Genomic DNA, 12,499 nt, shown 5'->3' on the forward strand with positions numbered 1-12,499 from the left:
CTCAGGATTCTTATTTTTTGGACCAAATAGTTAAATAAAGTTGTTAAGCAAGAAGCCATTGACTTGAGTGGTATACATTTTGGAAATGTATGATTTAATGAGGCGACTGTCACCACCATCAGATTAGTGTCACCACTGTCAGAGGCAGTTATATTGGTTTTAAATGAATATACATACAATATGTTTCTTTGGTTCTGTTGAGTTATTAAAGTAATAGTCTCTTTAATACAAAAAATATGTTTTTCAAATAAACATTACGGTGACGGTGTTGACAAAAACAAAGTAGCCTAATAACTGGAAAAACCTATTTTATGAAAAAAATGCAAAATGAGGAGGTTGCACTGGTACATTGATGAACAGCCAAGACCTTGGCCTATAATGATATACCTTCAGATTTTGTAATTTAACACACTTTTTTTTTTTTTTTTCAAAATTAAAACCTGTTTTATCCAAATTCCCAAGAATCAGTGACTGAATTATTTTAGAAATTGGTCCCACTTAACACAATAAAGTACACAAAATCTTGAGTGGTTTGAGTAGTTACAAATGAGGAGGGAATGAGGAGCTAACTGCCAGTAAACTATTTGTCAGTGGGCTGTTCTTGAGTAACTCCTAATCAAATTTTAAAGAGTAGAAAATTAGACTGTTAAATATCATGTTATGAACTAAGGATTGCATGCTCAAATATGTTAAGTAATAATAAAGTGAATAATACACTTTTATTTATTGTCATGGGGGACATGAATATCCGTCTTGACAAACCACAGGCAGCTGACTTGCTTTCAGTTCTGTCCTCATTTGACCTCACAAATGCCTCCAATGCTCCTACACACAAAGCGAGCAATACACTTGAGTTTTTACTCAAAACTGCTCCACGGCAAATCTGACTGTCACTCCCTTGCCTCTGTCAGTCCACTTCTTTATTTAATTCATGGCTAACCTACCAGAATGTCCCCATGCTCCACTACAAAAGGTTTCCTTCAAATGAAACCTCCAGTCCCTCACACTGACTCAGCTCTCCATTGAGGTCTCCACTACCATGCCCCCTCATAATGAATTCTCCTCACTCCATGTCATTGATGCCAAGACACACTCTGTTCCTCTCTAACTGCTTCTCTAAACAGCCTCTGCTCACTTTCATCCAAAACTGCCCCCCTTACCCATGGCTCACTGGTGTCTTCAGAGGTCCCACTGACCTCAGTATTCACCAGACCCTCAGCATTTTCCTCCTAGCTGAAAAATGCTAAAACTGCTTATTATCAGGAGAAAATCAGTGTCTTTGGTGTTTAGTGATTTTCTCCTTAAATTATTTTCTGCCTTTAACTCCTCCCTCCCTCAACCCTCTGCTGCCACCACCATCAACTCTGCTCACTGCAGACCACTTTGCATCCTTCTTTACTGATAAGATTTCTGTGATCAGTAATCAGTTTTCTGAGCCTAACCAACTCAGTATGCCACTACCAGCTAAAGGGCCTTCATTCCTCTTGTTTTTCAATGTCACTGAGGAGCACACACTTATATTCAACTCTTGCCCTACTACCTGCACACTGGACCCTATACCCTCCAGCCTCCTGCAGGACATTTCACCCACACTTATGCACATCATCAACTCTTCACTCACAACACCTGTGTTCCCCACAGCTTTTAAGCAGGCCCATGTCACCCTGCTACTAAAGAAACCTACACTCAATCCATCTCTGGTCGAAAATTACAGGCCAGTTCACTCCTGTCCTATCTGTCCAAAACACTTGTTTCAACCAAATCTCTGAATTTCTTGCTAAAGATAGCCTACATGATCCAAACCAGCCCAGCTTCACAAGTGGAAACTCTACTGAGACTGCACTCCTGTGTGAAGTGGAAACACCTATCCACTTTCCATCCTAGCCTTTGACACAGATAACCACCAGATGCTCCTCTCTGCACCCGATGAGCTTGGGTTCTCAGGATCTGCTGGTTTGAGTCCTACGTCTCAGGGAGATTCCTTAGAGTGTCATGGAGGGGTGTCTAACTCCTACTGCTTGTCCACAGGGGTACCTCAAGGATCAGTGCTTGGTCTCTTTCTCTTTTCAATTTACACATTTACAATTTGCCACTCTTATGCTGATGCCAGAAACTTGGATGTCACGATGACCAATTAACCTTTAAGGAGCATGTGGCCTCCATGGCTTGCGCATGCCAATTTGCCCTGTGCAAGATCAGGAAAATCAGACCATACCTGTCTGAACATGCAGCACAGCTCCTGGTACAGGTGCTTGTGATTACACACCTCAACCACTGCAACTCCTTACTGCAAATCAAAAACCATTTGATTCGGAGAGTCCCTCTCAACCTTTAAGAGAAGGCTAAAAACCCAGCTCTTCAGGGAAAACCTGCTCACCCAACAGACTGTATGAAAAAAATCTGCCTCTGTGCTTTCCTCCTTCCTCTATGCACTTTATGCACTCTGTATATCCCCTCTTTGCACTGCCTTGTAGCACCTATAACCTTTGGACCAGAAGTGGAGCTTTCTGGGACTTAATGTAGTGAAACGGTCAGTTAGCAAAGCTATCAAAGCAAGTGTTACAGGAGCAGTGACTGAACGTGGGGCACCAGTTCAGCCTGCCTGATCTGGAGTGCAGGTAGAGCGGCCCTTTACTAGATGAAAGCTGATCGCTCCAGCTTATTGATGGGGATAAACCAGCTTTCCTGCTGTTACTGTAACATCCCTGAGGCAGGCAGCAGAGGACCATTAGAAATGGTCAAATTTTGACGTTTTCCCCCAGATGACACTGTAACATAAATAAGTAAATAAAACGTCATTGATTAACATGTGTTTTGTTGCTAATGTGTGCTTAGAACTATAGTTTTGAGTTCAAAACCATCAGTATACCTATATCTTTGTGTGTTCTGACTGATGTTTTCACAGATCATTCCCATCACAACAAAGCCTTCACTTCAGGTTTAGCCAGGGGGACAGGTAGCTCACTTTCTTACCTTAAATTCACTACGAGTCAGTCTTAATATTTATGCACCAGACAGGCTTAATTAGACTAGTCTCCTTCCTCCCCCTAAGTGAAGTGGAGCATTACTCTTACCATTATACTTAAGGCCAAATCCAAATTCCATGAGATCCGAATAAATCAATAAACCGGTTCAACCTATCTCTGTCTGTGTTCCTTTGAAGAGCCAGCTACCCCCTTCCCATACCTGAGTCAGAGGGACTGAGAGGGGAAGGGGAAGAGCGAGAGAGACTGACTATCGTGTCTAACATGAGTAACTGACAAGCCCTCTCTCTCTCTCACTCTCTCTCACTCTCTCGCTCTCTCTCTCTCTCCCTCTCGCTCTCTCTCTCTGTCACACACACATACAGATACTCATAAGAACAGGGTGTCTAATTGTCAAATTATGGTCTTGTGCTGAGGTCAGTTTTAGGTAGGAATATGTTTGGTTGTTGATGACATGATTCTAACAGGCTCCATTAGCTCAGATTCAAGCTGCTGGTTGGAGAAAAAACAAAACAAAACAAAACAACAACAAAAATAACAACAACAAAAAAACAAAAACAAATCAGGACTTTTTGTTTCAACAGAACTTGGAACAGGTAAGTCCAAGGATGTTTGTAGATTTCTCCCCTCAGGTGCTAATGTGAAAATTTTGGTTTCTTATATGAATGTAAATGTAGTCTATTAGAATCAGTATAGAGTGAATGATCTGCATTTTCCCAACAGGTTAAGCGTAGCATGTCAATATAAACAAAGTATTCGGTTCAGCTTCAGGAGTGTTGGAATATCAGACAAATTGAATTTCATGCAGAAGAGTTTGACAATTTTTTGGCAAAAAGAAATTAAAAGATGGATGAATGAAATTAGATAACATGTTTATGTGAAAATTAAGACATCATAAACTCTGAAGCTGTCTTATTTACACAGTGTATCATGTGGATTTGAAATGCAAGTCTTGAATATTTTCACATTCATCCTTCCATCTATCGCAGTGATCTGGACACGGCTGAAGGTAGAGGAAGATCCACCACAAATGAACTTCTCCTCAAACCACTCTCCTTGTTTTGTTTTGTTTTGTTTTGTTTTGTTTTTGTTTTTGTTTTTGTTTTTGTTTTTTAATTACAGGACATGTATTTCAAACCCACATTATACACTGTAAATAAGACAGTCTCCTAAGGTTTATTTTTTCACATTTATTTAGCCAGGCTAACGACTCCTATAGACTTGAAGTCTTTATGCTAAGCTAATGGGAAATGCTACTGATAGGAACTGAACCACTGGACATACTGAGGTGAAAATGATATTGAACATCTTGTCTCAGCCTTGGTAAGTCAGAAAAAAAGGCTATTTTGTCCAAAGCATTACAGTCTTCTTTAAAGACTGTTTAAGGACCTTCACACACCCTGGACAATCACTGGTAACAGTGTAGTAACCAGCTGGTCACAAACTGGCAATACTATCACTTACCAAGCTAACACTCTTGAAACTAACATTCACCTGGCCTCATATTCTGTGAACATCCTGATCATCCTGGAAAGCACTGACAGGCACCGTTAGTGTATACACAGTCTGTTTAAAGTGTTTCTATCTGGTGTTGCCCGAAGGCTGACAGGAGGTTGGGGAGCCATTGTGTGATGCAATATTTGGTCTATGCAAATATTTGTCAAGATATATTACAACTCTATTCAACTGTAGACTAATGTATGAAAAATTCCCAGATTTGTCTGTGTGGAGGGAAAACCTTTTCTTGGAGATGTTTTTGTTATTCTGTTGTTTTCCTGGCAAGAGCAATTGACTGATGGCATTTTTGCGCCACTGTAGGAAGGAAAAAAAAATATGGAGCTGGAGGAGTGGAGGGTGATATTCCAAGAACAAAACTCAGAATTTCCAAGATGAAAGTCATAAATTTATGAGAGAAAAAACTCACAAATTTAAGAGAGAAACAGCTTGAAAATTTGGAAATTATAAAGACACAAATTTGTGAAAAAAAGGTTTTCTTATAATTTTTTTTGGTTTGGGTTTTTTTTTTTTTTTTGCACAATTGGATCAGCCACATACTGCAGGCACCGTCACTGTCACTTGACAGACTGACAACTGTGGTGGAGGAGCACACGCTGAAGAGGCTGCAGGAAATAAGGGATAATGTGAACCATCCTCTCCACAACATCCGGGCTGGACAGAGGAGCAACCGCAGTGAGCGGCTCAAATCACTGCGCTGCAGGACGGAGAAGTTTAAAAGGTCCTTTGTCCCCACAGCCATAAGGCTCTTTAACACCTCTTAAGGCAGGGATCACCAATCATGTGCCATGGAGGGCCGAGAGGCTGCAGGTTTTCTTTCCAACCAAGATCTCCACCAGGTGATTTCACTGATTAGCTCCTCCTTTCTGATACAAGGTGAGGTGATCAGTGAAGTCACCTGGTGGAGGTCTTGGTTGGAATGAAAACCTGCAGCCTCTCGGCCCTCCATGGCACATGATTGGTGACCCCTGTCTTAAGGCCTTTCACACTTCAACACTTCCCAAACCCCCACCACCAACTCCCCACATCCACATCTGGACTGGACTTGAGCAATAATTGTGCTGCTTCTATGTTGCTTTTATTATGTATTTTTACACAGCAAATTTGAAATCGCTAATTCAACTCCCCCAGAGTTAAAATGAACACTGACCAAGTGTTTATATGGGAACCACTGGTCCAGAGTTAAATTAACACATTCAATAGTGTTGAGATTATTAACACTGTCACAGTGTTACTTAAACTCTGATGGTGTAAAACACTAACACCCAAATGGATCCATTTAAATGAAGTAGAACAACAACAGTGTTACTTTAAACACTTTAACAGTGTACAGTATTGACACCAATATAGATAAGTGTACATTAATTCACACTACAATAGTGTTACTCCAAACTCTTATAGTGTAACCTGTTGACACCAATATGGGTAACTTTACATTAATTCACACTACAGTAGTGTTCCTGCAAAATCTTACAGTGTAACATTTGGACTCCAATGTGGATAAATTTACATTAACTAACACTCCAATGGTGTTACTTCACACTCTGATACTGTAAAACTGTGACCAATGTAGATACATTTTAATTAATTGGCACTGCAGCAGTGTTGCTTCAAACCAAGTGTAAAATATTAACACCAGTTCATTTTAATCAACACTGTGTTATTGACCAGTTATGTTATGACCAGCAACACTGATGTAAAATGTATACTTAACTAGTATTTACTGTGCTGCTGATACAGCATATGGACCACTGGTATTAACAGTTAAAATGTACATGAAATAATCACTCCAAAAATGACTGTATCAAAAATATTTATTTTCCATTAACAAGGAAAATTACAGATGAAAAATAATTACATAACTTAAATAATGCAACTGTGTGGCACAACAACAGTTAGAATCTGCACTGTAAGACATTTGAATATCAAAGGGTTTATAGCATCTCAGGTCATCAGGTCTAACAACTGAAACATTATGCACCATGTCAGCAACATGAAAGGCATGGAAATGTTCAACAAATTCAACACAGATTCATCCACCTCGGTTCCCGAATCATCTTTCACATAAATCTTGTCCACAAGGACTCACTAAATGAGTTAAAATACCACATGGTTATTTGTTTAAATCAGAAAAAAGTCCACTCAGGTGAAATTACTGGTTAGTCATATACAAGTCGGGACAATTACCTTCAGAAATGAATTCTTCATAATCAGCAGCTTGTAATTTGATCTCCAATCTTGCAATCTTCAGCGTGATCCTGCAGAAAAATTACAATTTTTTTTTAGACAGTCCTTCAGCCGTCATTTTTAAAAAAAAATCTTTTTACGTACATACATACATACATATATTGAAGAATAATTTTGATTGATTACATTCATGTTCTTATTTGAACAATTAATCAGACATCATTGTAGAAACTTTTAACCTTAAATTTCCACTCCAACTTCACTTACCTGAAGGCTGAGAACATATGTTGGGGCTTTTAAGGTCCTGCTGATTGCTAGTGCTACAAATTAAAATAGACAACATTAATTGCATAAGCAAAAGAGTGACGTGTGTCAGTGTTATCTTAAGATTTGAATTAAAAGACACGAGTAATCATAGAAATTGTAGAAAATTGAATCAGACCGTAGTAACATTCTGATCCTCAACAGAGCAGGGATGGGCAACCATATTCCATGGAGAGCTGAGAGGCTGCAGCTGATTTCACTGATTACCTCACCTTCAAGCAGAGAGCAGGGACTAATCAGTGAAATCACCTGGTGGAGTTTTTGGTTTTATTTATTTATTTGAAAGAAAACCTGCAGTCTCTCGGCTCTGTGGGTGTGAAAACCACACCCGCAGGTGTTGGATACTGTTAACTCTGTACTGTTACGTCCACATTGATGTGTTTTCTCACGAGCACGGAGTTCATTGTATCAGAATCAACACCACATCCTCAACACTTCACTCTAAAATGGTCTAACACCAGGATTTTAACTCCAGTGATTTTGCTGTGTATATTTATCTATTTATTATTATATGTTATGTTTTGAGCTGCTGGATACCTGAATTTCCCTGTGGGATGAATAAAGTATCTTCTATTCTATTCTATTCTATTGTTGTGTGTCAGGCCTGCAGCTGATGACCTCATCAAATTCTACTTTGACATGGGATTCAGGAACAAGGAAATCCTGATGATTTTAGCCCAGAATCACAGTATAGTTTTCTTCTGAATCGGCCCAAGTCACAGCAATGTCTCTTCAAAGTCCAGATGCTGAGGAGAAGATTGTGATTCTGGGCTCAAAGCACCAGGATTTCCTTCTTACTAAATCCAACAGTAGAAGAAGAAAAACTTTTTTCTCCCACATTTGTGACTTTAAAAATCTCAGAATTTTCATGTTTTTCTCATAAATTCTTAACTTATTTTCATGGAACATTACCTCCCCTCCTTCAACTGTGCAATTTTTTGCCTCCCTATAATGTCCCTAATACACCGTCATACTTCAAGACCTACAAAAAAGTTCTAAAAAAAAAAAAAATCATAAGACAAAGAAATAAGTAATAAGATAAAGATAACAACCAGTGTGGATATTTGGATTTTGGGTCTAAAAACAACATTGTAACCATACGCTACATCTCATCAGACTGATGTTTTTGATCACTGAAGGCCTTTTGCTGTTGGCGTCTAAGGGGTCAACATGACACCAAAGGCCTTGTTGACTGACAAATCAGCTGGTGGAGAAACTGTGGTGAGGGAGCTTGCACCTGACTTTTCTCAGGTCTCACAGCCAATGAGGTGTGACCTCAGGCAGAGTGTACAGCTTACGGAACAACAGCAGCGTCTTTTCACTCTGCTGAAAACCTGTCTTCACTCTCTCCCCACTGATGCTGTCGTCTCTACAGGTAAAGCCAAATTCTTACGTGTTTTATATTTTATATTTATTCCCTCCTAATTTGCATTTGGCTTTGATTTACCACTTTTATTTATTACTCTGGGGCAATTTTGATAATAATGTGCTGTGAACCGGAAAACCTTGCAGGATGTACAAAGTTCTTAAATTTGAGCTTGTTTTTCATATCTTTACACATTAATTGAATGTCTCATGTCATAGATTACGATTTCTCTGATACACGCAAACATACTTTCAACAAATGTCATGTAAAGATTACAGAGACACCTGTCGCAGTCAATGCAAGAGGAAAAACTAAAGCAGGTATGCAAAGGACGCACTTTTTACATGCAACATTCACTCAAATTCAGACTGGGGCAATTTTGATTTTTTTTGACTAAACATTTGGTAAAAAATCGAATTAGTTTATGTAGGTTATAGCTGAATTATAGCTTATGAAACAGATGTTTATGCCGTAAAAACAGTTTGAAAGCAACTCTTGAAGTCAGCTTGTAATGCTGTTTCCATGTTTTTTTTTCTCCCCTCATTTCTGCTGTTTGTTGAGTTGGCAATTTTAGAACCATCAACATGTTTAATATGCAAACATGGGGGCTCTGTGTTCATCTGAAGGAAAGACTTAATCGACAGTTTTCCTCCTTATCAGATATTCACTTTCTCAGTTTGAAAGTCTTCATTTGACCACTTTTGCTCAGTAGTGATATACTGTCAAATGGAGTTTAAATTATGTTATAAATATTCAAGTTTGACCTTCCCTGTTTTGGAGCTGTTTCGTCACTGTAGTTACTTTACTGTCTTCCTTTAGGTCATGGGAGGTGACTGGCAGGCCTGTGTGAAAAAACTGTAATGTGATACCTAACCTGACTGTTCAAATTAGAATACCCATAACCATTGGACACATTTTTTTTTCTTTAATTTGTCCTTCAGGTTGCCCTTTGAATTTTAAATATGTTTGGCTTTAAAGGAAGGAAGTCCCAGTCGAACCTACGAGGGCTGGCGCTCTGGGCTTTCTTGACCAGCATCTTGCTGGTTCTGTACAGCTTATCTAACCCAACCCAAGTGAAGAGTAGGTAAATATTTAGGAGGAAAGCATTTATTTTATTGAGATACACCAAGCAAATCTGAATTTCTCTCTTCATTCACCTATATGCTTTATCCATAGGTACTCCCATGCACCCTCCTGTGCTCTGAGCATGTCAAAATCATGGCAGAGGAATCTGACTATCCCAGAGGAGTGTTCCCCCAAGATGAACATCATGTTTATGAAGACCCACAAAACAGCCAGCAGCACGATACTCAACATCCTCTTCCGATTTGGAGAAAAGCACAAGCTGAAGTTTGCCTTTCCTGATGGCCGCAATGACTTTTTCTACCCGTCACCCTTCCTGTGCTCCCAGGTGAAGGATTACCAGCCTGGAGACTGTTTCAACATCGTCTGCAACCACATGCGCTTTGATGCTCAAGAGGTAGCGAAGCTCCTGCCTCCAGATGCCGTGTACATAACCATCCTACGTGACCCAGCGCAGCTCTTTGAGTCTTCCTTCCATTATTACCACCGCGCGGTTCCCCTCACATGGAGGATCAGTGGAGACAACAAGCTGGCAGAGTTTTTGCACAATCCTCGGACCTTTTATACCCCAGAGGCTTATAATTCCTTTTATCTCAAAAACCTTCTCTTTTTTGACTTTGGTTTTGACAATAACCTTGAGGCGGACGATCCCCGTGTTATGAGAGCTATTCAGACACTGTCTCAACAGTTCCATCTGGTTCTCATAGCAGAATATTTTGAGGAGTCTCTTATCCTGCTTAAGCACGTACTCTGCTGGACCATGGAGGACCTGCTGTTTTTTAAGCTCAACGCTCGCAAGGGCTCCTCTGTGTCTCATCTGACTCCAGAGCTGAGAGCTAAAGCCTTGGAGTGGAATGGGGCTGACTGGAAACTCTATCAGCATTTTAATTCTACTTTCTGGGCCAGGGTAGAGGCATACGGAAAAAACAGAATGAAACAAGAAGTAAATGAGCTGCGGAGGAGAAATGCTGAGATGAAGGCCATCTGTATTGAGGGTGGGGGGGCAGTTGAAGCCAGGATGATTCAGGATAGAACTCTGTTGCCCTGGCAGCCGGTTGGAGAATCCTCTATCCTGGGATACAACATGAGGTACGATATTGACCCAAAATTCAGGACACTTTGTCGAAAAATGCTCACACCTGAAATCCAATACTTATCAGAGCTAGGGGTAAACCTGTGGCTTACAAGATTATGGGGCTGGTTAAAAGATGCTATTTACTAAAAATGGAGGCTTACTATTGAGTATTTTGAGTTGTAATCTTTTCTCAGTTTTACTGAAGTTAAAGGAACATTTCTGAGTAAATGCACACTCTAATACTACATTGTGTGTGTGGTTGTGTATGCGTGTGCATAAGTGTGGGAAACAAAAACAAAAATAGCAGAGCAACATTGCATCTGTTTCACAGTCTCGCGTTGGATTTTAGCACCACTTTACAGGCCTGTGTCTCCTGCTTGGTATGTCTTTTAGTAGATGCATAACTTGACAGTTCAGTAACTTGAGTTCATTTGCATTTCTTATCTTGATTGATGCTTATTAAAGAGTGAATTAGCTCTAAATTATATTATTTAGCTGAAAACATGATTCTATAGGTTCCAAATGTTAAAAAATATATATCAATCCTGTACTTCTAGTCAAGTCCACTTTTGTTTGTAGTGGCAGAAAACCATAGTTGTCATGCTCTCTATGGGCTGAGACTTTCAACCTGGTGGCACCTCAGACTACTTCTCAGTCAGTGATATCCATCTGTCTGTTGTCCGTTTTCCATACCTGCTTGTTCCTAATCAAGGTCAATCAGTGATATATTGGCATTTATTTAACTTGTAACAGCTGCAAAGCTGCACTGCCACCAAGTGGAAATACTGCTGATTTGCTCTTGCTCCTTACTAAACTTTTTCCACATCTTTTAATACTTTACAAAGCAGAGTCTGGTGGAAACCAGTGTGTTTACACAATCTTAATTAATTAATTAATTAATTATTAATTCATTTTCAAGATCCTACACATCCAGTTCACACTAATGAGAAAAAGCACAGAAAGCCCAAAATGATGCCTGAAGATGATGATGCTCCATCACTGGTGTAAATCTCTCTACATTTCCCTATGCCAGTGCAGGATTTTAGACAAGCATTTGTAAGTTTGACCTTGGCCACAAGGTTATGGCAGGGAGGGTGCTTTGCTATACACCTGGTTTTATTTCACTCTGATCTTTTCCTAAATTTCTCCAGAGCACAACATGCTCTCTGCAGGGGATGTATCATGCTGCCATACTTTCAGACTTCACATAATAGTGGGTATGCTCATCACAATGAGTTATGTAATGGTTTTGTTAAAGTTAAAGCTAAACTGAGTATGTATCATTTTTATTGAGAAGGATGTTGTGGAACAATTGATGCATAGTAGTATTTTAGGGCCATCATAGAGAGGGTAGTAGCTGTTTTCATCAACAAGTCCTGAGTGGAGATACAAGCCCTTTCATCTTTCATGCATGAATTATGACATTATGACATGAATTATTTTTTCTGTTTATTCCCCTAATGGAATGAGAAAATAATTATAACCCCCCCCCCGCCCCAGGTTTTTTTTTTTTTTTTTTTTTTTTTTTTTTTAAACTATTTCATCCCTCAGCATTAGGACTGGGATATATGGATCTTATCTTGAAATTGTTACATGAGACTAGATATCATCTGGGATTTTCGAAATAGCAATATCTAAGGCATACGTGTTGTCTTTTCCTGGTTTTAAAAGCTGCATTACAGCAAAGTGATGTAACTCTCTGCAATTAGCAGACTATTCCTGCTGTTCTATTGTTTGCCTTTACCCACTTAGTTGTTGTTGCAGATGATTATTCATCCTCAAGTTTCATCCTCATCTGTGGTACTTCTATATTAGCTTTCTGTCACAGAGGAAAATTGAAAATTTGGATTCTCAGCAGTTCCATATATTTCTTTTCCAAGACTTTGCCATCATGATAGGTCATGTGTTTATTGTATTGTCTCTGATGCTTTGATGAGAGTAATGATGCTAACCACAAACAATAAT

At 39.4% G+C, this 12,499-nt stretch overlaps 1 protein-coding gene and 1 long non-coding RNA gene across 5 annotated transcripts; one reads left to right on the plus strand and one right to left on the minus strand.

Moving 5' to 3' along the window:
- Positions 1-6,384: 6,384 nt before the first annotated feature.
- On the minus strand, positions 6,385-7,144 carry LOC115369420 (uncharacterized). The gene is made up of 3 exons (XR_003929162.1): positions 6,954-7,144; positions 6,687-6,757; positions 6,385-6,587 (listed from the first exon to the last, which is right to left on the minus strand). It is a non-coding gene; the product is annotated as an uncharacterized LOC115369420 (long non-coding RNA).
- A 1,166-nt stretch (positions 7,145-8,310) lies between these two features.
- gal3st1b (galactose-3-O-sulfotransferase 1b) lies at positions 8,311-10,814 on the plus strand. Of its 4 annotated transcripts, none has more exons than XM_030065539.1 (4): positions 8,311-8,385; positions 8,648-8,696; positions 9,355-9,460; positions 9,553-10,814. In XM_030065539.1, the coding sequence occupies exons 1-4, from the start codon at positions 8,368-8,370 to the stop codon at positions 10,679-10,681; spliced, it is 1,302 nt and encodes a 433-aa protein (XP_029921399.1). In that variant the 5' UTR covers positions 8,311-8,367; the 3' UTR covers positions 10,682-10,814. The 4 variants fall into 4 exon arrangements, with proteins under 4 accessions (XP_029921399.1, XP_029921401.1, XP_029921398.1 ...); XM_030065541.1 differs by having other exon boundaries at positions 8,373-8,385; positions 9,318-9,460; XM_030065538.1 differs by lacking the exon at positions 8,311-8,385 and having other exon boundaries at positions 8,535-8,696.
- Positions 10,815-12,499: the final 1,685 nt, after the last annotated feature.

Source organism: Myripristis murdjan, chromosome 12 (genome assembly GCF_902150065.1).
Source record: "Myripristis murdjan chromosome 12, fMyrMur1.1, whole genome shotgun sequence".
NCBI lineage: Eukaryota > Metazoa > Chordata > Actinopteri > Holocentriformes > Holocentridae > Myripristis > Myripristis murdjan.